This window comes from Orbicella franksi, chromosome 12 (assembly GCF_964199315.1).
Source record: "Orbicella franksi chromosome 12, jaOrbFran1.1, whole genome shotgun sequence".
Classification (NCBI taxonomy): Eukaryota; Metazoa; Cnidaria; class Anthozoa; order Scleractinia; family Merulinidae; genus Orbicella; species Orbicella franksi.
This window is the reverse complement of record NC_138156.1, coordinates 5,482,571-5,507,417: the sequence shown is the minus strand read 5'-3', so window position 1 is coordinate 5,507,417 and position 24,847 is coordinate 5,482,571. Positions and strand designations below refer to the sequence as shown.

Below are 24,847 nucleotides of genomic sequence, written 5' to 3'. Positions count from 1 at the left end.
TTTTCTTCTCAATCATTTATGGAAGTGCCAAAAAGCCTGATGACAAGAAAAAAAAAGTCACGAGGACGAGCAAATTTCGGCAGGTTTAAGTTAAGCTCATCGCCGTTCGCAAGCAAAATGTTAGCAAACCAGCTACATTAAACGAATTAAAGTTTTCTTCTTTGCCATATAATAAACATCTTATTAACCGAGCTAAGTCGGTCTGTATGGGAGAATCTTGACTTCGGTCGTGTGTACAGACTTCACTGCGTTCGGTATGTACTCACGACCTCGGTCAAGATTCTCCCATACAGACCTCCAGCTCGGTTAATAAGAGCTAAGTATTACGCTTTACAACTGCGAGGACGGTTCTAGATTCACGTACAAAGAATTGATCTTATGTGTAGTCAATGTCGGGTCGCTAAGCGAGGTATTATCGGGTGCGCTCATAGATCAAGGAAAAGTCATCTCGCTTTTCAAAAAACCGTTTTACGCAGTTTTCTGTCTGTTCGCTATTTACTAGTGTTAAGTTTATCAACCGATTCCGTACATTTATGGAATGCGCCTTAACCAATCACAACAAAGACAACGTTCTCTTGTCCAAACAGGTGCAAAACCAATACCATGACGATGTTCACTCTACTCTTCCCGCGCTTGCCATCCGTTGCATGTTTAGCTCAGAGCTGACTGGATAATGCGCTTTCCTTCGCTGTTGTGCTTTGGATTAGGCATTTCCGAGTTAACTTATGCCTCTGTTTGAAAACGAGTCTTCGTGAAAAACCTTTCTTATGAAAATGGCTTGATTTGCATGAAAATGAACATGTAGGCGGAACAAATTTCTATAGGAGTGTTTTCGCACGAAGACTCGTTTAGATAGAGGCAAAAGTGGGTTCTGACTGACTAAATGGTTTCTATTCCTTTTAAATTATTTATACTTAGTTAACAAGATCTTTCATGTGGTTTTATACTAAAACAAGAGCTCAGGCTTCAAGAATTTGAAGTCAACTATTACTTTCTAAAAATATTTTAACTTTCGAAACCGTTTTAAGTAAGGAAGCATTAAATTTATCCTCACAACAATGGATCATTCCGGCATTTCTTAAGCCTGCGAACGCTGACGTACTTCCGGCTGTCGCTTGTCTCCGCCGAAAATAACGTCTGCGAACCCGAGCCAGGAAACGATTTCTGTGACGTAATGACTTTTGTTTCTCTTTGGCCAATCAGATTCTATGATACAATGAAACTCGAGTGCTCCTAGCAGCGAATACCTCGTGCAGAAGTTCTGGAGTTACTTGAGCTAAACTGTGATTGGCTTAAAATTCCTGCGTCACAGAAATCGTTTCCTGCGGGCTCGGGTTCGCAGACGTTATTTTTCGGCGGAGACAAGCGACAGCCGAAAGTACGTCTGCGTTAGCAGGCTAGCATTTCTAAGACAAATGCCGCACGAACGCGACCAAATATTTATTGTCGTTTCTTGTCATAAAATATCTGCTCTGGTATATCTTTTGTTCAGTACATATGCCTTCAGACTTTACATTTTATCTTATAACAATTTAAACAAAATATTTGAAGGAACATCGTACCCCGTTTAGGAACATTTCTAGGTGGTAATTAACCCAAGAAGAGCGAGAATAAAACTTTGAAGTCTAGAAAATAATCTAGAGAAGTACCTTCAACCGAGCAGGTGTCACAAACTATACGTCGAAGCGAACAAGAATTTTTCTCTCGATAAAAAGGGAGAGACAACAGTGAAACACCGACTAGAAAACGTACTTCGCCATCCTGCAAGCGCAGTTTAACGAATACAGTCGTGAGAAACAATTGCCAGTCGCGCTCGGAATATACTCGTACAACTGGCTGGCAAGCCTGATGACGAAAATGTTCTGGCGTCGGAAGAAACGTTTCTCCTCCCTTAAAATTCGCTCATTTCTAGTTTGCCTTCGTTGAAGTTTTTACCCGTCCACTGGTCCCACTATCATTTAAAATTTCAAGCCACGCATTTCGTTTCCTTGTGGCCAAAGATTTCAAACTCTTGACATCCTCACAACTGACAAAACAAGGTCGTTCTGTGAGCCCGCATTCCATCCGTTTTGGTATTACCACCAAACTCGCACCAGTCCCTTAGCTCGACCGAGCTCGAAGACTGTGTTACAAATGGATTAATCATTTGAAGATGTCCAACAGCCCAGCGTTAATTACCTATTCGTTAATTGTTACGTCAGCGTAACGTTAATCAAGAACTACCCTGGCTTTCACAGACATAACAACGGGATGCGGGTTCACAATAACACTACAATCCTTGTAAATGGTACTGGAGTTCTTACAAATTCAATGGAAACCGCTCCTCTAAAGAAAACGGTAAAAGAAACGACTTGACTACAGTTAAATCGTTCAACTTTAACCATGTTATATCCATTAAGATTTCAAAGGGAATTTTCAACTCCAAAAATACCGACGTGTTTTTTTCTCCTCACAAAGCACAAAAACTGTAAAGGCAACTTGAGGGAGAAACACTGAACAAATTTGCCATGGATAGCAAAGGTGAAAACAGGCGCCACGGCCCGTACAACGTTGGTCACTTCGCTACGTATAGATCCTGTAAAAGGACACCGGAATAAACCGTTTTCCTCTGAAACGGTGAAACTTTACTTGCGGGCCATTTGAGCGAATATCCCTCACACTAACCAGGGTGGGAAAGGGTGTCCCTCTCACTCAATACACCGCTCTTTAGTAAAAGCCGTATCCTTGCTGCCAGTATTCATCCTCGTCTCGATCACGTCGACCTCTCCCCCCACGTCCTCCCCCTCGTCCTCTTCCGCGTCCACCCCCTCGTCCACCTTCTCGCCTGTCTCCCCCTCCCTCGGGACATTCGCGAGCAAAATGGCCGCTGCCGCCACAGTTGTAGCAACCACCGCCTCCACCTTAAAACAAAAACAAAAAAGACAATTTTTTTTTATATAATTCATCAATAAACATAGATGAACAATAAATAACTGTCATCGAAACAGAACGGCAAAGGGATAAATCCTCTCTGAAACTGGTTTCAATCGTTCTTGGACAAAATTTACAAAGCCGTTCTGAGTCAATGTCGGTTGCAATTTTAAAGAGCAGAAAAACTTGTTTGATTTCCGAGTAAGTTTGATACACAACTGAATTTTAATCCATTTAGCACAATTTTAAACACGATTGTATGGGCTTTATATAGTGCTGAAGTAACTTGTCTTCGACGTGACAAAAATAGCATGCTTTCCTCCTTCTTTTTAAACATGGAACGAGATAGAGGTTTTGTTTTTGGCAAAAATTGAGCAACCCTACCTCCTCTACCTCCTCCTCTGTCTCCCCTCCCTCCACTGTCATTGTTGTAACCGTTCCGTTCACGGAACTCTTCATAGCGCTGTGCCATGTCCGCTAACTCATCAGGGACTACCTACGAACCGAGTGCAGTGAATAAGTTAACACCAAACAGTAATGAACAGAACTATTTTTAAATGGCCTCAACTCCATTGTAAATAAGTACTTCCTTGGAATTTGCGTCTTTGTTGGGTAACCCGAGAAAATATAGCAAAAACACATTCTTTCCCTTTCATATCCAATGCAAAAGTAATCTGTCCCCTTTGGTCACCATGATTGCCACTAATCGCATTTTCACTGCTTTTGTGGTTACATGTCTCTGTTTGCCTGGGCCAGGGCCGGCCACCATCTACTTGTTTCTTTAAAATAAAATTCTAACTTTTTTAATCATCATTTACCTGATTAGCCTCAACCATTATGTTTATTAGTTTATGAGCCTGTCTCCAGTCGTCACGCGTCACAAAGGTTAGGGAGGTGCCTTTTCTCCTGAAGCAAATTACACAAGAAAAATCACGTTAGGCAACTCTGCTCCAATTCACAGCAAGACGGAAAGGCCAAGCTGCTTGCCAGTGAGTAGTCTACTTCGCAGCCGTTCTTTGGTTCGTCACGCAACGCTTCTCCTCACTAGTGAGAGACGTGTTGCGTGACGACCTTAATAACGGCTGCGAATGAGACTAATCAGTGAGCTACAGTGTACTAGTTATCCCTTAGTCACGCGTGACGAAACAAACGAGCCTCTGGGCTCCGGACGCCGTGCTCATGTCCTCGCCGACTACCAAGACAAACGCCTTGAGATTCGATCGGCAAAATTCCAGTCTCACCACGTATTGCTACGGAAATTGCCAGATTGAAATGACAAGGTCACACAGCTATACTCACCCTGCTCTCCCTGTGCGGCCAATTCGATGAACATAGTCTTCAATGTTTCGCGGGAAGTCAAAATTGAGCACGCACCTGAAAAAAAAAAAAAAAAAAGAATAAATATAGGAAATTCACGACATGTTCCTTGTCTTATTTTGAATAAAAACTTGAGTGAACTGTAGCCACGTAAAAATATCCTATTTCCTTGTTGCAGCACGGTGTTTGTTGTAAAAGTTCAAATAACCTTGATAAGTCAAGATTGAAAACGCGATCCTTGCATTTTCAAGCTTCTCTATATCGTAATTTATTTCCATCCTTGCCAGCATTAGTCATTCTCGTTTCCTAACGCGTTCTTAACGTCGAACATTGTGCCAAAAAAATCAAATACTACTGTTTACATGTAATTCCCCGAGGTATAGGAACGTACTTCAACTGCTTGAAAGTATCTCACAAGTTGATGAAAGAGTCCCGTTAATATTCAGGCTACCAGTCGCTCATATCCACTCTTTCCTCTTTTCTCCCCCAAGTTTAAATAAGGGGAACTCCCCCCCCCACCCCCACTCCCCACCCCCACATTTTATGCCTTCTATCCCTATTCCCCAACATTTATAGATCGAAGCATGCTGATGACTCACGTGACACCACGAATGTCCAATCCCCTTGAAGCTACGTCAGTTGCTATAAGTATCCTTGCCAGGCCTGTTTTGAAATCGTCCAGGGCTTGTTCACGGTCAACTTGTTCCCTGCAAGCAAATGTAAGGTTATAGATGAGTACCTTCAACGATTACAAAAATGTTACCAGAACAAACGAACTGCAGGAACGAGAAGATTTTTGAAACAGAACAAAACAAACAAACAAACAAATTATCGGCTAATATCTGAAAATCAGATAGACCGTGACTTGAATATAAGAGTAGTTTCCACACAAAAACTACGAGAATTCACTGCAAATGATTGAAAAGAAAAAGAGATTCCTTCGATTGACAGAAAAACCATCTTTGATTGGTTTAAGAATGTCTCACATTTGTGCGCTTAATACAAAGTTACGTATATGCAGTCGATACAATCACCTGTGGAGGGCTATTTTAATTTACCACCACAGTAATCATCTACCAGGTTTTCACCTTCCAGTTCCAGTAAGAATAAAACGTAAAGCAGAAAGGTGACAATAACAACGGCAATGCATTCAGTAGGGGATTCTGATTGAGGTACCACCAAACTCTCAGAACAAACTTTGAAAAAAAGTATGAGATTTAGTGAGGAGAATAACCATTTTGAGCTAGGCAATCTGCCTTACCTGTCTCCATGAATGCACTGGACACCTTGCACTCCGCTTAACATGAAGTCACTTGCAATGTCGTCAGCTCTGAGAACAAACCAACGATGTTAATTTAGATTAGTTCACAACACTTGACAATGTACTGAGTCAAACACACAAGTGCCTTTAACGATGTAGGTATGACTGCACATATAGCTGATGAATGGGAATGAAATGAAAGGCCGACAAATCTTACTTGACTTTCTTGCCGACAAAAATGAGTACTTTGTCATTTTCACTCATTCCTGAAATAAATTGAAGAGTCTGAAGGGACAACAAGACAAAAATTAGTGACATAGGCTTTCAACAAGGAACAAAGTTTTTTCGACATTTTTACAATTTTTAACACCCTTCCAATTTGACACCCCCTTCAGGGCCCCTTCTCCTTCCCCACCTCCCCCCCTCCCCCCCCCCAAAAAAAAACTTTTCAGATAATTTCTTCCACGCACTTGCGTGTTTCACCCGAGTAAAATGTTCGCAAAACACGTGGACTGCACGCTCTATGTGCGCATGCATTAATTCAAAGCACGTGAGCGCTACTGTAAACATTAACAAACACTATCTCACCCGTTCTTTCTTGTCATCAGGGTCCACTACCTCGACTAGCTGTGTGACATTATGGCATGCCTGTAGAGCCAAGTCACAAGTTTATCTGAGTTTTTTCAAAAACAAATCATGCAGACACAACAACATGGACTGAAAAAAACGGTTCACTTGAGTCTGAGAGTATCTTCCACTTAGATTGCAGAAATGTCACTCACAGCAATGGTTCTTGTCAGAGCAACCTCAACCGGACCATCTAGATGAGCTCTGATATTCCTGGGTTCAAACCATTTTCTAAATAAATCCAGTGGTGTGAAGAGTTCATCATTATTTAACAAAGTGAACAATGGACCAAGCATCCCAAAATTTGGAATGCTAGGTTTGTAGGTTTTGAATTATGGAGGTCCATCGCAAATTCTCCCCCACCCCTCCCCCTCCCTACAGCTGATCCCTTGCCAGCATCTTGTCAGCTTTACCAAACAGTTCACTAGAGTACCTACATATATTTATACTCCAACACAAAAAAAAGGCACTGAGAAAAAACGAGGCTCTGGTCCAAAACCAAAGTCAAGGGCAAGGGATGTCACAGTGTATTTACATTTAAATCCAATGACCCCACAAACACTCTCACTGGATCTTTCATGTACTGATCAGCCATGCGCTGGACTCCCTTAGGCCAAGTCGCACTGTGAAAAAATGAGACGGGTAGCAATTTTAACATGTTAATCTATACAAATTATCCAGCGGGTTAATTTAATGTCATGAAAGAATTTGTGATGTAAAAAAATTACTTGCAAGAAAAACAATAACAGCTATGACTGTACAAGACTAACACGGACAACAAATAAGGAACTTGATAACAATTCCAAGAAGCTTCAGAAACCGACCTCCTTTGCAAGAAAATGCATAATAAAAGGACTAAAACTACTGTCCATAATAATAGGTGTCCACATTAAACTTGTGGGTGTCTTTAAGGCTTGGGGCTCGACCAAATCATAATTGTAGATAACGGTGCATTGTCTTACATAAGATATTTCACCAAATGTTTAGAAAACGGAAATTAATGTCATAACAGACTTTCAGACTTTACCATTCATAATATGTAGAAGTTACAACTATGATTGTTTCAGTGGTAGGATGAACAGTGTACCTGGTCATTAATGTTTGCCGGTCAGGTCTGATATCAAGTAGAATCTTTCTGATTTCTGGTTCAAAACCCATATCCAACATGCGATCGGCCTCGTCAAGAACCTTAAACAATGAAAAGAATGGCACCACAGTTACATGTATTACACTGAAGGAGATTAAGTGAAAAGTTCAAAATTAAGACGTGGTTTAATCTTACCAAATACGTAACACTTTTGACATCCATAATTTCATTCATCAGCAGGTCATTCAGTCGACCAGGGGTGGCTGATAAAGAAAGAATGTTACACATGAACAGAATCTGTCAGTACAATTACTTCAATTTACCTTCCATAATCTGGAAAATGGAGATTCACCTTATACATGCACTTACAGCTTTTTCAAGCTCTCACAAGAAGACGACAGTCTTGTCTTGAAAGATGAGTCTCGCCTCACAAGACAGGAGTCTTGTCCTGCGAGATGAGATTCTCGTCTCATGAGAGGGTGGTAACTTACTTTTGAGCGGTATTGTACGTAACAGTAAGGAAAGAAAGTCCTGTTCAATAGCCCAGGGCTAGTGGATTTTCGTGTTCACTAGTGGATTCTGTGCATCATTTGCCTCACGGGCAAGTGGAGATTATTTGGAAAATTTTTGAGGAAATTCAAATTACAGAAGTACAGACAAACATTTTGGAGGGTTAGTGAGTATGATTTTCGAGCTAACACATCGTAGTAAGTTAGAGCTTGCACAAAAGGCAAGCCCCAAAGTTGTTTCTTTGCACTCGATGTAACATCCAAGTACAAAGTACTTTGTTCTGAGCCTGGTGACTCATAAGGGACGATTCTAACTCTAAGTTACGGAGAATCAATAGACTGCGAAAAACTCTTCTCCCTGTCTACTGCATGCTTTCAACAGCTACTGTTGGTCTAGACCCAAGCAGCCTGAGAGACAGGACTACATCTCCTCCGGACACTTGATGCCAGGCAAGGGTGTGGTAAAGAACCTCATGTGATTGAGTAGATATGATAGAGCGCAGTGTCACTTGTAGTAATGTAGTCACCTATCACAATCTCCACTCCTTTTTGTACGACTTGAATTTGTCCTTTGCGGCTCCCTCCACCATAAACACAGACACTGGAAAGAAGAACTTTGGTTTAAATGAAACAGCATGATATGATGAAGGCAATATATGATGCAGCCCACTTGAAAATAAGAGTAAAAAGATAAGCTCTCACTAATGGATAATGTATGTTTAAGTTCTAGTACTTAACTAGCATTTTGTTCTATAGATCCATAGCCACTCCAATTCAAAGGCAATAGAACTTAAACTGAGAACAGGGCTTGAAAATATCTTGAACTCCAGCTCATCCTTCAGACATGCAACTCTCAAATTTTGCTTGTCCTGAGCAGGTCACCGGTTACTTTTTTCACAATTTTGTTGGCATATGACTTGTCTGGGCCGTTACCCATCGGGCAAGTGAGAATAAAAAGTAACTTGCTTGGCAGGAAAATCTCCATGTACCTGGCAGCTGTACCCAAACAACCAGATGGCACAGTTTTTGAACGCTGTCTGTGAGGAAAGGTCATTCCATTCTGGAATGCAACCTAAATAATCATAACGGCAACTGATTTTAATGCAACTACTGTAGAGTAGCCAAATTGAAACTAAACAAACTTAACAAGCTATGAAATCTAATTCCTTACTACTAGGAAAACTCCACCAACCTTCTTATTCCTCTGTAATGAAATTTCTTGACTTCAGCCTCAATTTGCAAAGCAAGTTCTCGAGTGGGAGACAAAATCAAGACTGTTGGGCCACCCCTGCTCTCACGAGGTCTGAAATGGCAACAGAAAAAACAATTATAAACTAATAAATACAACATATAAACAATAGCCTCCATCTGACACAAAAATATACTTGAATATTTGTCCACTGACAATATCTGTTCCGAGAAGAAAATAGTTTTGCGAGAGCGTGACTCGAGAGAGACTGTGAGTTTTGACAAGGACAAATATCAAAGCTTATGTTCATGCCAAATGGAGGTTATTGTGTTATTATCCTTCAAATATTTTTCCCAACACGTGCAGTTTTGAAAATTGGGGAACGTACACATAACTTTCAGAATGTTCCAAGTTTTAACCGGGGCATATTCAGTCACATAAATGCATTTACATGTAGACCAATCACACACAAACTAAAATATCTGATAGATTATAGGTAGCAATAATACACAAAGCCAAGTTAATAATTTTAATATACATGTAATACTATTTGAATACACAGACTTGTATTTACGTTTCTTGTCCATCGATATGAAGGAATGCAGGAAGAAGGAAAGCCAGTGTCTTCCCTGTACCTGTCTGTTAAAAGAAAAAAAGTACAGTAAGATGGCAAAATAGTATACAGGCTAAACACTGGACAAGTTGCTTTCCTGTATATACACTGTACTGCACTATCCACTTGATAGCAATTTATCCAGTGGATAGAGTTATCTGTTTGTTCAAACTTTACAAATTCTGAATTCTCAACTCAGCCCTCTTACCTCAGTATGTGTTTTGTCCAAAAGTGTAATTTCACATGGTTTTAATCTTTTTTAGCCAATCGTAGCCCAGAATGTGCTCATGTGTGCAAGTTTGAACTTTGCTGTCATAATTTTCGAAATTTTTTTCTTTACAAGTTGTAATTTCTTGCCATCTTTTGGATTTAGGCCAGCCTTTCTGCTGTTTTGGATTTTGCAGTCTAGCCTCGTTGCAGTTTAGTCATTGTAATTCACTTTTCATTGCAGGCTTTGGATTATGTGGCTGGTTCATTAATTAGCTTGTATGTTTTGGAGTTTGAGTCTACAACTCCCTGAATACAATTTCATACATTAACCAATCCACTGTACAACCAGGGCCTGATAATAACTACAGTAATTTATTTTGAGACTATAGTTGTATGAAATCAAACCACGACCTAAACTTGATCCATGATATTTTTTCCCATAATAAATATCTTTGGAGAAGCACAAGTGGGTCATTCCATACCTGTGCAATTCCTATCAAGTCCATTCCAGACAGGATAACTGGCCATGCCTGACACTGTTAAAATAAACAAAATGACGCAGATCGTACAGTCATCATCACTGCAATGTTGCTGCATTTTTGGATAACACAATGCTAAAACTATGACCACTCACTTTTGCTCAAACATAAAATGCCCCTACAACTCCAAGATGAAGAAATTAAGTGAATTTTCAAAGGGAGAACATTAATTGTGATCAATAGGCCACATTCAATATATCAATATTCCAGCACGGCTCCGAGGCTTTCCGCGCAAACTTCTATATTTGATTGTGTTTCCTTTGTATCCAAGTCTCTTTTGGGAATTGAGCCTGGACAAAAGAAATCTTGAAAATTTGCAATTTTGTCCTGAAAGCCTTGGAGCCATGTTGGAATATTGATCTATCGTATGTGGCTTATTACGTGATTGTAGTTTTTCAGCAATTTTTCCAAAACAAAACCACATAATTTGACAAAGACTTTTTCAATTTGATGTCACAACCCTGAGCATGTAAAACATATACATTGTATATACATAACAGTCCTTTCATTAAATTTCCATCCACTTATAAAAATAAATAATTGGTTTTGGAGGTAATGGTCATGATACACGTAGCATTTCTTAAACTTTGCTATGAAATACAAAATGTTGCACTAGTTCAGAAAGAAATTGTTCCAGAGGCAAAACTGAACTACAACATGTACATTTGACTAACCTGGATTGGAGACGGTCTTGTGAATCCTGCTTTGTTTATTTCTGCCATGATTTCAGCTGCAACACCAAAAATGTGCACACTTAAGTTATACATGTAACTTACATACATGTAATACTGGAAGATACTGATGTACATGTAAGTTTGGTGATATACATGTACAAATACAGATCATAAATGTGCCATTCGTGGGGCTCCCTCGGGATGCCTTTCAAAAATGAAAGAGACTTACGGAAATCAGCATACGCTTCACCAAATGTTCTGACAGGATTGGGAATCTGCCTGTCTTGAACAGTCTCTCCATAGTTCTCGACCATGATTTTGTTGTTATCAGATCTAAGAATGAAAAGGTAAAATTGGTCAGCACTTGTCAAGGAGGGTGAATTTGAAGAGTCATTCACTCATAAGACAAGAATTCCCCAAACCAAGATTCATCAAGCTCTGTTTAAAAAAGTTTCAAATTTTAAAATTGTCCTTCCTGTGGTACATTTATAGGTTGGATGAAATCTAGACTCAACAGTAAGCCATTAAAATAAAAGCTATGTAACTAGTACATGTAAACAGCAATACGGATGATACCACAGTGCACATACAAGCCTAGTGCAGTGGCCCACCAGGCCGGAGCTTATTCTGGTTTCTGTAGCATGAAGTAACTAGGGGTATTTCTACTCCCCCCTGGATGGGATACGAGTCCATCGCAGGGTTACACCCAGCATTAAGTTTGCCAGTACCCTGGGTGGAGAGAGGCACTGTGAGAGTAAGGTGTCTTGCACAAGAACACAACCCAATGTCGCTGGCCAGGGCTCAAACCTGGACCGCTCTATCTGGAGACGAGCGCACTAACCACGAGGCCACCACGCCTCCCACAGGTGACACCATAATGACCTTTTAAAGGAGAGCTACAGAGTATTGAGCAGCACCTTAGTGTTTATCATGTGTGCATGTTCCTGTATACAGTTTACAAGGTGGTTCTGACTTGCAAGTCTGTGATTGGAACCCTAGTCAAGCCTACAGATGTATGAAAGCTATTTTAGTGCTCAGAACTTGTTATGTACTATGCTCTTTTCTGAATTTCTTCCCAAGTAAAAAATTTTTTGCCAGTGGTCTTATTAGTCAATTCAGCCTTGGTAGTCTTAAAGAATTCATCTACCCTACAGTACATGTCAAAGGCACATAGGCTGTATTACCTGAATTTCTCCACCTCCTCTTCATCCATGTTTGCAACTGACTGATGCTCACGATAAAAAACTTTCTTGATGGGTGGGAGACCTGGACATTCCAAAATGATCAAAAACAATAAGTAATAATAAATAAATAAAATAAATGTAAATACAGTCAATTTAACATCAGTACTTTAAGTAAACATATAGAAAAGGAACACACCATCGAACAAGTTCTGAGAATACAGGTGTAGTACTTGTGACTTTTTAAAGCAGTTTTTTGTATTGCATTTCTTACTGCTTTCAAGCTCCACTGCAGTAATTAATGTGAAGTCACTATTTTTGACATTGCTGATTTTCATGGATGTCAGGGCAGGAAAAAACACAGGTCCCACTTCCCAGGGCAAGTAAAATTTCCTCTTGGGCAAGTTTGGTGGTCTGGTGGGCAAGTGAAATTAGCCTCACTAGTCTTGTTAGTAATATTTTCTGATCAAAAACAATTTCAAAACTTAAGACTACAAGATGAGCAAAACAATGAGTTAAAAACATGGATTTATTTAAAATCCAATCATACTTTACTCGCATTTGTCCTCGGATCACCACACTGGCTGCCATATTAGATGTTGCATGCAACAGAAGTCTGGCACAACTAATTAAGCACGTGGTAGATTCAAGATGGCAACAAAAAGCAGAAACATTCTGCATTTCTTTTCATCATCACTTTTGTTGTCACTAGACAAGTAATAATTGATAACTAAAGTAAGAAGTAACATTAAAAACTGAAATGTACTGGCCCACTGGGCAACTGGATTTCAATTTTTTTTTCCTGTCCTGGATGTGTGCTATAGATTATTGAACATTTTATGATACTCATTATAAATAATACATGTAACTACTCTGTAATAAATTATCACAAAAATATTACATGTACATGTACGAAAGGAAAAAAACTCATTTTTAAATAACTTTGATTTAGTTTTACCTTCCCATTTAGCAGCTTCTCTTTCAGCCTGTTCGGAACGAAGCTTAGCCCATGGAATAGGTTTAGGTGGAACTGGCTTGGAGCTGTAAATACATGTAGTTCATTAAAGATGTAATCTTTGAATTTAATGCCATAAAGTCACCTACTGAGCAGTAAATTACTAACAAATGTAATTAACATGTATGTGACTGTTGGGAAAAAAATGTACACAAGTATGTATTCTAGACACAACAAGGCTATTGAGCAACACTTGAATCTACTGTTTATCACATGTACAACAGTTGGTCAGGACTGCATCAGCTGGCACTTGGTGAAACACTTTGCTGTTAATTATCAACTTGAAACTGATCAAGGTGAATTAACTGCTACATAGTAACTTAGTGAGGCCAATGTTTTGATTGTTACTATCAGCTACAGTCGAACCGAAGTGTCCGTATCAGAGAGGTGTCTGTATTGGAGAGGTCACTATGATGATGTCAATTTTAAGTCTCCGCAGTATTTTCAATTACACTGTACATATTGTATTTGTATTTGTAAATTATGCAAGTTTTGAAAACTAACATTTTGACATGTTCTGGCATTGGTATTGCTGTATGATTAAGTGTCAATGTTTGTGTAACCGCTGACAGGAAATGGTACATACACTCTGTACTGCAAATTATTGACACCTGGTCCCCAGAGTGTCCTTAATAAAGAGATTAAATTTGTATGAATTTGCTCGCTAGGGTTGAGATTTAGGGTCTGCTGTCCATTTTAGAGAGGGTCAATATTATAGAGGTTTTTGAAGAGGAAATGTATGAGAATTTTGTTGGTACACAGGAGGCTGTCCATATTAGAGAGATGTCCGTATGGGGAGGTTCAGCTCTAATAATTATCATTAACGAAAAAACAGTGGCCACACCCAATGTCTGGGCCATTTTGGGGCATGGCATGTAAAAACCACCTTGGCATCACTCATTTCTAGTGAAGCTTGGCCAGTGCATGTCCCTTGATTTATTACAATCAACATTAATGGTCAGAACCAAATAAAAGACAGTCACGATCTTGAATGGAATCAGAAAAATACATGTACTAGGATTCTGTTGTCAAATCTCATCTAAACACTTAAAAGTTCCCCTCAATATCCACTACATCCTGGGTAAATATGAGAGAAGCACACACACCTTTCACTTGAAGTGCCATTTTCTAAAGAGAGACCTAAACACAAAAGAAACATCATTACAACTACAATAACAAGGCGAGACAAATTTTAGAAATCCAAAAAAATTATTTGAGAAATCAAACAAACAAATTTTAGAAATAAAAAAACTATGCGAGAAATCCAAGGCTGTTGCCTCAGGAAAATTTTAAGGAGCCCAAGAAATTTTTTTCGGAGCCCAGGATAAGAGTTGACACGGTCAATCCTGGGGCCTTGGAAGGGTGGGTTGGATGTGACTTGGGAAATCTAGGGGAGGGGTCCAGGGGGCACCTCCTTCTCTCTGTTGAGATTTTCCTTGACCAAACAGACAAATTTTAAAAATCAGAAACTCGTTTTAGAAATCAAACAGACAATTTTTAGAAATCAAAAAATTATTTGAAAATCAAATTGACAAATTTTGGAAATCAAAAATTGCGTAATTTAGAAATCAAATGGACATGCCAAGAATCAAAACAGTCAAATAATATTTTAGTGATGCTCCTCAAACATGGTACAAAACAGCTGATGTGATCTCGCGGATGCAGATGCAGTACAAAGCATCAGCAGTTGACAAAGTGAAAATTGAGGCTGTAATGATTTAATTTATGGATGAGACAAGTCTTGGTTGTCCATACAAGATTTTAGTTGTCTTGAAGGACCATGCAATGGCCAATATGGATCCCTGAGGTAAAGATTACGCATGCATCCAATATAAAACTTAATACACTTAGCTGAGAAAAAACTTTTAAGCCATACCTCCTATGTTATCGATCACTGACGAGCTTGGGCCAATGATTTCCTGAATCAATCCCTTGGCTTTTTTTATCTGATCATCAGTACCAGAAATTTCAACTGGAGTTTCACTGTAGGTTGCATCATCCTTTTTCACCTTCAGGAGCAGAATATTCATTTAAATACAGACAAAAACATGATAGATTCTGACTCTTACACACATCTCTGGGATCTAGGCTTTTAGTCAGGATTTGAGAAGTGGACAATCAAAACTTTCTATGGGGCCAAAAGTGCAATCCTCCCATGGAGGTCTGCAGGTAAAATTTATGCACATTGTAAGCTGTGTTTCTGCATGCTAGTTAAAAGTACAAACTTAGTTGGATACAGGTATTTCCAAATTTGCTCAGAAAATAACTTTTTGTAGTCATCAATCAAACATCTTTTTGAAGAGATCAGTACAAGGGACTTTGAAACAACAACTACATGTAGGGATATTCAAGAGACAGACAAGAGGGGCGAATCTTTTTAACTTAACAACACATTTCAACTCTTAATCCATGGTCTTTTTCTGTAGCACACACCTTTATATAAGCTCCACTTTGTTCCTGGATCTCTCTTATTTTCTGACCACCCTTACCTAAACATGAAAGTAATCCAAATACATAAAAAAAAAACAGTAATACATATTACAATGTACTCGAAAAAGCATTATGCATATGGTGTTTAAAGGAATACATTTTTCAATATTTTGATGTAGGTGTTATTTGAGGGTGGCACTTTTTAAAGATTCCACGAAAACTTTTGAATAAAACTTAACTCTCATCTTTATTCACAAAGTATTGCAAGAACAACACATTTGTTGAAAACATGCAAACAAAATGTGCATGGGTTTTGAGTATGCAATGGTTAATTACTTCAGACCTGTAGAGTATGTTTAAAATGTCAATGTCACTCTTCGATCTATATCACAGCTACGTGTATTTAGGAGCCGGACCTCAGTAACTATGATATCATTGGTGGATAGATAGCAATCTTTATATCACCTAAGAAAACTTCAAAATAGCAATTATAATGATTGCATGTAATAGCATCTCTGTAGTGGTCCTGTACTGTAGATGCATACAAAGTGCTATGTCTTTTCTTGCATGACATTTGTAAGAGTGCTATGATTATTTCATGGAGCAAAGTGCATAATTAGGTGTTTGTTAACCACTTTTTACCTCATTGAAGTATACTACGAACAATAAGTTAGTAGTATATTTCAAAGAGACAAACAGTGGTTATGGTTCTATTGCCAAAAGCAAAGCCAGTACCTCACAGATGTACAGAAACAGCTAAATGTATTAAGTCTATGGTAGCCCTTGGGTAGTCCACAAATTCAGAAACAGGGGGCTTAAAATATTTCAGCAAGAGTGCAATGTAGCGCTAAACCTATAACACATGGAAATCCCTGGGAATGTGGGGGCTTCAAAGGACAGTTGGTTACAATAACGAGGGGAAAAAAAATCCATGAAAAACAAAGATCCACACCCCCATGCCAGTAGATCCAACAGTGGTCTGCCACTTACATCCAGTTTATTCTGTCACATGAAGGGGATTTGGGTCTGCCTGAGGTCTGTGCATAGGTTATTGAGGGGGGTCCTTCTTAACTACCAGTTGGTTAGGAATTTGTCGCTAAGGAAGGTTTCTAACTGTCATAATTTGAAAACCAGAGCTTGAAAGGATAAACTTTTTGCACAGGTTTGTTCCACTAAACTTAAATGGCATCTACATCTAAAAATTTACCATCGCTTGCATCTAAGCATGAACATGCTGTAATTGGGTGTCAAACATGGCATGATTAGTCATCAAACATTTGAAGTTTAGCAGACCGTAACACAAACTTTTGCGCTCAAAATGTTCACCATCAACAAATACGGGCGAAACTTCAAACCAGGAGTGCCTCCAAGTAAGGACTCATGGAATGAAGCCATGGAATTGACTGCCGAGTTCCCAATCTTTCTGCCGATTTGTGTGCTGACCTTTTAGCACAAAAGTTCACGCCACGGTCTGCTAAACTTCAAATGTTTGATGACCAATCATGCCACGTTTGACACCCAATTAGAGCATGTTTCGGCGTCACGTGTTCACGATCAGATGCAAGCGACGGTAAATCGGTGTCAATAGATTAAGAACTTCCACATGCATAATGCTACGTATGGGTTTTTTATGAAACTCGTATTATCATTAAACTTATAAGGTAATTTTACATCATGTCTTCATATCTTTCTCCGCAGTTCACTCGCACTAACAAGCTTAATACTAACCAATAATATAACGGACGTCGTCCGAAGGAACCATCATTTCAGTACTATTTCTTTCACGTCCTTGTCCTCCACGCGAGCGGCCAAATCCTCTGGAATTCTCCCTAGCTCCTCGATCCCTCCAATGGCCGCCATCATTGTTTTCATCACGGTCTCCTCTCCACGAGCTGTCGCCACGTGAGAAGTTTGAGTCGTGACCTCGACGCCCAAATCCGCCATCACCTCGGCCAAAGCCTCCGGAATTCACTTCTCTGGAATAACCATTGCTTCTCCCTGGGCTAGAATACTGGTTTCCACTTTCCGTTGAGTTTCCAAATCGATTTGCACGCCCGCGTCCAAAGCCAGGTCTTCTTGCATCAGAGAAATTCTGGTTCGCGGTCTTGTTAAAGGAATTGTACCAACCTCTTCCGCCAGGTGGAATGTATGCATTATTGGAAACACTCGTCGACTCGTCCGCTTCCTCCTCCCAGTCGCTCATTTTCGCAGCAATTGATGTTCTGAGGAGCCGCGAAAGTCGAGGCGAGGATGACGATCAATGCTAAAGGTATTCTCAGTCCGCCATATCTATTTGTGAACCCACAAAGCCCTGTGGGATTCATGAGCCCAGTGCGCGGATGATGAAGCGCGGAGGCCTGGTATCTAATTCGATCTTTTTTCTCGCATTTTCTCTGGCGCAAGAAGTAAGCCAAATGATAATTCCTGTTTGCGTGGTAAACAGTTGCCTCGAGGGTTGTTCAAAATAATAATGTGAAGAAAAGAAGAGTAATTGAAGATTCTTCTACACTTAACAAATAGAACATGCTGGTCGTAGGCCGCGTGCGTCTGTTCAGTAAGTGGATCACAGATGACGTCAAAATGTAGTAGGAACAAAAAACTGTGGCAAACAAACCGATAGATACCTTGCATGTGGGGCGTGCTCCAGTTAGGCTCGATTACCAGTCGTTGTTTAAAACCAGTCCGAGATTTCCTCTTCGGAACGAACAAAACGTGGCCGGGGAGGGCGTCCATGTTTTAATACTCAGTTTCCGTGCTACGACGAACGCGATTATCAACGGCTCAACACATAAGACGTACCTGTCTGAATTTTCTTGATTGCCTTTGGCTATAAAATACAATTGTACATCTCGATTTCATTATTTGTAGCCGAGTAATTAACACTGATTTTGTAAAGCATCTCCATGCATAATAGCTGAAAAACTAACAGATATCTCATGCGATAGTTAAGATGGAAGAACGCACGACTTCAGTGTGTGCCTACTATCCTCGACTCGCTGGTTCAAATCCGATTTACAGTATATTTTTTCTTTTATTTTTTGCGCTTCTGTGAACTCCAGTAGCAGTACTTAATTATTTAAACAGTGTTCGCTGGACGGGAAGGAGCGGTTTTCAGAACTATGGTTTTCACGTAAGTCCGTCAGCCGGAGGGGGCTATGTATGAAATGGTCCGTAGGAAATCTATACTTAATGCAACATTGCTTCCTTAGGGAAGGATGCCTGTCTTATATGTCTGTGGCCAGCCACGATGAAACACGCTCACCGAGTTCGTGTTCGTGATCTGAATGATAACCAATGACGCGTACACAATGTAAGTTTGCTGAATAACAAAAAAATCCACTGAGAAAAGACGTTGTTGTTTTATAAGTAAGGAAAAATTTGACAATCGGTACTTAGATCTGGGAGTGCGCGACAACTAGACAGAAGGGCAATTAAGTCAAATGGGAAACAAGTTGCTTATGTCTCTGTTCATAACACAGAAATTTTCCATTGAATTCAAGCCATTGAATTCAAGCCATTCCCATTGAATTCAAGCTTGCTGTCATTGTGTGTTACAAACGTGGCGGTCATGCTTGTACTAAAGTCAAGAACCATGACGGATGGTTTACAAACTGTTCAAATTAGAATATTGATAATCCCATTTTATTTCTCCGTTTTCTCCTGAAGTTTCAGTTTCTATAGAGAAGATATATCAAACAATCGAGACAGATGTACTTTTCCAAACACCTCGACTAACTTCTTGATCTAAAACAATTTGTCGTGTTTGACATATTACATACAAAATTGAGTGTTTACATCACGGCTATTCATGATATTGGTACACCCACACAATACGAAATTTTCACTTAAGAAAAGAACCCATGTGCCAGAAATTTCCATGCCTCGTAACATCAATATTGACGTCAGTTTTACATATTATACACTGTTGAAAACACTTCAGCAAAAACTTAATTGCGCTGTTGTGATCTGAAACGACTTTGGATGTGAAAAACGCTATCTCGATTCCGCTTTAACGTTCTCAGTTCTTAAAGTACTTTTTATACCCTTCCACCATATTTTCTCGCCATTCGTTGAATTTTTTCGGTACAACTCTTTTCTGCATCCATTCCATATAAGTATCAGGAATCCATCCGTTGTAGAGGTTGTTTGTTAGTCCAAACACACTACACGCCTCGTCAGGTTTCTGCTCGTCCGGCATGACCACGTAGAAATTGCCGCCATTTGTCGCTCGAACAAGGCCATCTTCTCCTTCGGGTTTCGCTGGGTGCCACCCGTGTTTGATCAGTAAGAAATACGCCTTCTTTCCATACCAGTCAACCTCTCTACTCGGTGGAAGAAACAACACGAATGATCGATCCACCAATGGGCAAGATAAAAGTGCCCGCATGTATGTCACATATCCTCCACCGTCAGGGTAGCTTTCCACTATCTCATGCTCCACAAAAGCTTTGTCCCAATCATTACGAGCTTTGAGATTTTTGGGGTCTAACAACTGTAGGAATACCTTGGCAGGGAATGGCATATCAACCGTGTAAACTATCTTAATAGGAACTTCGTCATCGTATATGGTTTTAATCCAGTAAGTGTAGCCAGGGCCCGTAGCCGCTTCAGTCCAGCCGTCACCTTTCTCCAAGTCTTCTTTGAACCACTTGGCTTTTTGAAGCTCTTCTTCGTACGAGAAAGTTCGGAACAACTCAGTTTCTTTAGCCTGCATTACGGTCAGCTTTTGGAAGAACAAGGATTTGCATAGATCGATTATTGCAGCTCCAATATATTGTGTCTCGTTACTGACTCCTCCCAGCAACTCGTGTCTTATTGGTTGCTATTTTTGTCGAACGCTGTAGCGCCATCTTCATGCTTGTCACGTTGCTTCTGTTGTTGTGTGTTTGCGAGAGAGGTCGAGCTAAATCATGGTCTCTTGGTTTCACCCGCAATATTTTTACATTCTATCTCCTAGTTGTTTTCTCACGTTTTTCCGTTTATATGTATTTGGCTTCCGGCGTCGCTGCATGACTCAAATGTGTTATGTGCTAAGTTTATATTTGCCAAACTATTAGTGTTTCTCGTTATTTTGCTCTTGAGTGATACAAAGAGAAATAGGTTTAGTCAAATATGGTATATCTATATCACAACACAATCCGCAACAACAACATCTTTAGTTTCTCAATACAAATATAAACATAAAACCCTTTTAGTATATTTAATATGTGTGGTAGGCAATCAATGGCTACGAAGTAACACTCCGACTTTCCTTTAAAGGACGTCTGATTTTTGATGCCATGCTGAGACGAGACTGAATTTTAGTCCACTCTCTGGACTCTCCCTTAAACTCTGACATTGGAATATTCGATAGACATTGGAATATTCGATAGAGAGCAAAATTCAGAGTTAAATTAAACATCCACAATTGTTCAATATCCTTGCTCTGTTATGCAAATTCCTACTATATTGATAAAGCTCCCCTATGCGTACAAGAGCTGAATCTTCGCTAACGTCACTGTTTACATTTTTCCTCAATAGCATAAGACTTTGACTAGAGAAGGCATCATGCTAAACACCAATAGAATACAAATGTTAAAAGACCTTGTAAAACTTAATAATTGGTGAAAGTTTTGGCTCTTTTGGTGAAATATTCGAGGAGAAATTGGTTTTCAAAACCCGCAGAATTTCTGAGTGGCAAAAGCGCTAATGGCTCATACAGAAACATTTCGAGTTTTTAAAACCGCATGGAACAAAAAGTATTCAATATATCTGGTTCAAATTCCTTGGGACAGTTAATCATGCAATACCCTTTCAATATTCAGGACTAATGTTTTTCTCGCACCATCAGAAAATTTATCGTTTATGCTAATGGCCAAGTATTGTAAACAAAGATTCTCCCTTTAAGCATAGTTTTCTATTAATATGCTTTGAGAGACAAATGATTGCTTTTATTATTCATTTTAGGTGGATTCATCAAGGAATACAGTGAAACCTGCATTAAGCGGACACCCTCTATTAAGTGAACACCAGCTAGAGTCCCAAAATTTTTTCCCACACTCCCATATTTACTGTAAAACTAACCTGCGTTCAGCGGACACCTCTGTTTAGCGGACGCGGACACCAATATTAAGCCATTTTGTTGCACAAAACCTTCAATAAGCGGACACTTCAAGAGCTTTTTACTTCTAGAGGTCTAGCCGAGACTTCTTTAACATCGTTCAGCGATGTCGTTTTAAAGCTAAGTGATTATTCCAGATTGATGCATTGACTGACTAGACATTCTCCTATGAGCACTGTTTGATCTTACACTGTGTTACACTGTGTTACAAAAGAGTTAATAATTAACTATTATTGCACAACATATTTTTTTAGAACCTGTTTTAAACGGACACCCTGTATTAAGCGGACGAGGGTCCCAAGGGTGTCCGCTAAATACAGTTTTCACTGTATATAAATCTTGGGGTGCTGCCGGGATAAACAGAACGGCAAATAATGCAACGAAACAACAACTTGCTGATTCACAATAATTCCCTTAAACAATTCAGAATTCATGCCCTCCCCCCACCCAACCTATACAGTAGATACGGAATAACTGAACCACTGACATAAAATAACTACACTTTAACACACTCACCCAAACATAGTTTTTTCAGTTTAAAAATAACTATGATGAATGGTTAATTTGTTTCCATATAGAAAATTTCGATTTTATTTCCGTCATGATTTTCTCCTAAGTTCTAGTTTCAATAGATATGATATATCAAACATTCTACACAGTTTTGTTTTTTCCAAACACCTCTACTCACCTGTCGACGGTGTTCGGAAACGATATGAAACACTGTCTTTCGTGTTTGACCTATTACATACAAAATGGAGCGTTCACATGGCGGCGATATTGGTACACCCAAACAATACGAAATTTTCATATAAGAAAATACTAAAACCAGGAAGAACCGAGCAACCCTAGCTAACTGCCAGGAACTGGTACACTTATATGTTGTTATCCCCTATAAAACATAGCAGCTTGTGGACTGATTCCTGATTGCATCTTTTGTCGCCCTGTACCACAATCGGACCATAGAAATGACGTCATAAAATGCTCAAAACCCAAGCGGAACCAGGAGCAGCAGGCGAGTGGTTTCCATGGAAAGGTTTTGTGCATTTTATACGACGTTCCTCTTATGGTCTCCACAAGAGCGTAGGCAATGCCAAATGCGGTCAGTATGTTTATTACGAGGGATGCCTGTGGCAAAGCTCGTCGAAGTTTTGGTCGAGTTTTTTTTTTTTTTCTTCGTAGTCACAAATTGACACTTTTTTTTAAGTTTTCTCTATCCCGCGGGACCACATGGTGTTTGTGTTTGTTTCGCGTGCAAGTATGCGAAGTTGAAATCAAGTCGTACCGAAGGTACAATTCGCTTCAAAAGCACCCATCGCCTCGAGACTTCACCAAGAGCATGATCAGAAGTTGCCCTAGCCATCGCTTTCCTACATCGCAGGTAGGCTTCTTGTTTACAATAACACCGTGGACTTGCTGGGGATTTTGAGAGGAAATCAGACGAATGCCAAACTCTAGCTCTCGTGACAGCACGGAAAATCACTTTTCTACATTTGATTCCGTCGATTTTATCAGGAGTGTGGCCCCGAATATCCCATATTGCTTTTTCCACATTGCTCGTTTTCGTTTTCTGCAACAAATGTCTCAGCAGTTTCGTAAGTTTTCGAAAACATTAGCTTGGGTAGCGTTCCAGGCACGACATTTTCAAGGCCTATGCTCTCATCGATCGTAGCACTTCACCAAGGAGAGTGCGCAAATTCATTCAGTTGTTTTAAAAATAAGGTTTGCACCGTTTTGAGAGGAAAAATGGCGCTGTTCATGTAATTTGTGATAATCGGTATCGACATAAATTAATATTTTGCCGACAAGGAAGAGAAAACTGGGTGCGAGCGTCGTATGCCAAAGCTCATGGATAGTACGTTTGTAAAAAGAGACGGTTGAGAAACTTGTGACATTCTACGGTCAGCCTTTCCCCTAGCACTTTCGCATAAGGTTTATTTTCATTGTGTAATCAGCGTTATCTAATTTTATCTTTAATTCTGTTGTTTGTATATCAACTTTAAAACCCCAAAGGTGGTGCCACTGCATTTGATCGGGGGTACACGGTCCCTATTTTTCCTAACAAGTGGTTTTGGGAGTTTACGTGTCCGGCTTTGGCGCAGGTAGGACCTTACTTGATGTATCTCTTGTCCACTTTGTTGTAAGCCTATTGTCACAATTAAAACATATCTTGGGCCTGGCTGACCAACGCGCCCATGCCTCAACCTTTGAGTGTGTTTAGTTGTCCAGGTCTCTCTCGTTTTGCACTTGCACTAACCCCTTTACACGGTGGGGTAAAGAGAGTCCAGGGCTTGCACTGAGTGAATGTATATGGAAATTCATGTTCTCAAAAATGCACATTCAAGTGTTTTCGCTTATATCGATCGCTTCACGATCAAATGAAGCTAAACGCAGATCGACTTGAGTCTTTTGAAGACACATCTCCTTAATAAAGACGTTGAAAAAACAGCTCTTACCATCGAGGGGAGGTGTAAACAGAAATATTAAAGAGGCCCCGTTAGGGGGGGTACCCATGTCCCCTGTCTGAAATTCGCCACCAGCCATGTCGGCATTTCGCAAGATTCCTGTGTCGCCTGTCGGAATTTCGTCTCAGAGGAGTTGTGTCGGGAAATTTGACCTTGTTCGATTAAAACGAAGCTACACGTATAACCCATCGTAATACCTTTGTTTATTAAAAAAAAAAACCCGACACAGTGTTCTCAAGTCTCACGCATTGAGCATGAGGCTCACGCAAACGAACTCAATCTTGCGCTCTCACGCTGAAACTATTATTTCGCACGCATTGAAGGTTCCTTGCTGTTTTAGTCAAGTACATATATAATTAAGTATCTCTTTGTACGATATAATTTACTCCTTGTATGCTTTGCACTTGCTTTGAGCACTCTTCAGCACTAGGAATTCTTATGCAGAGCCAGCATTTCTCCGGTCAGTGGGTTTAATGATTACTTTATGGTTACTTTTAACGCATCACATTTCGACTCAGAATGAAGGAAAAGACTTCTTAGCTACTTCAATTTTTCAAAATTTTGCTGGTAAGGGGCTGGAGGTATGCTGGGGGACATATTGGGGGCATGCTTTCTAAGGGCTTGGGCATGCTTTCGAGCGCTGAAGTTGCTAACCTCCTAGGGGATGTGGGGCATGCTCCCCCTGGAAATTTTGAAATTCAGCCATTTTCCAGCCAGTATTTG

The 24,847-nt window shown here is 39.9% G+C and overlaps 2 protein-coding genes across 3 annotated transcripts; both read right to left on the bottom strand.

The window, feature by feature from the left end:
- Nucleotides 1–2,399: 2,399 nt before the first annotated feature.
- LOC145462206 (putative ATP-dependent RNA helicase DDX43) lies at nucleotides 2,400–18,443 on the bottom strand. 2 transcript variants are annotated; one of them, XM_081445714.1, is made up of 23 exons: nucleotides 17,291–18,440; nucleotides 15,566–15,621; nucleotides 15,009–15,141; nucleotides 14,239–14,272; nucleotides 13,076–13,158; nucleotides 12,121–12,202; nucleotides 11,166–11,269; nucleotides 10,937–10,992; nucleotides 10,206–10,259; nucleotides 9,475–9,539; nucleotides 8,904–9,014; nucleotides 8,239–8,312; nucleotides 7,398–7,465; nucleotides 7,203–7,303; nucleotides 6,651–6,738; nucleotides 6,077–6,136; nucleotides 5,706–5,773; nucleotides 5,489–5,557; nucleotides 4,827–4,934; nucleotides 4,210–4,284; nucleotides 3,729–3,816; nucleotides 3,295–3,406; nucleotides 2,400–2,900 (listed from the first exon to the last, which is right to left on the bottom strand). In XM_081445714.1, exons 1-23 carry the CDS (start codon nucleotides 17,763–17,765, stop codon nucleotides 2,707–2,709), a joined length of 2,358 nt encoding a protein of 785 aa, XP_081301840.1. In that variant the 5' UTR covers nucleotides 17,766–18,440; the 3' UTR covers nucleotides 2,400–2,706. The 2 variants fall into 2 exon arrangements, with proteins under 2 accessions (XP_081301840.1, XP_081301839.1); XM_081445713.1 differs by having other exon boundaries at nucleotides 2,809–3,406; nucleotides 17,291–18,443.
- Nucleotides 18,444–18,466: 23 nt separating this feature from the next.
- Nucleotides 18,467–21,149, bottom strand: LOC145462208 (uncharacterized). Its single transcript, XM_081445716.1, has one exon. It carries the CDS (start codon nucleotides 20,274–20,276, stop codon nucleotides 19,581–19,583), a length of 696 nt encoding a protein of 231 aa, XP_081301842.1. The 5' UTR covers nucleotides 20,277–21,149; the 3' UTR covers nucleotides 18,467–19,580.
- Nucleotides 21,150–24,847: the final 3,698 nt, after the last annotated feature.

What these genes read in the sequence shown, in the direction of transcription:
- LOC145462208 (XM_081445716.1), bottom strand. Translation starts at nt 20,276, where the DNA reads ATGCAGGCTAAAGAAACTGAGTTGTTCCGAACTTTCTCGTACGAAGAA.
- LOC145462206 (XM_081445713.1), bottom strand. Translation starts at nt 17,765, where the DNA reads ATGAGCGACTGGGAGGAGGAAGCGGACGAGTCGACGAGTGTTTCCAAT. An exon ending in AATGGCACTTCAAGTGAAAG is followed by an intron (nt 13,159 to 14,238) that starts GTGTGTGTGCTT and finishes ATGTATTTACAG; the next exon opens with CTCCAAGCCAGTTCCACCTA. An exon ending in TCAAAAGTGTTACGTATTTG is followed by an intron (nt 7,304 to 7,397) that starts GTAAGATTAAAC and finishes TCATTGTTTAAG; the next exon opens with GTTCTTGACGAGGCCGATCG.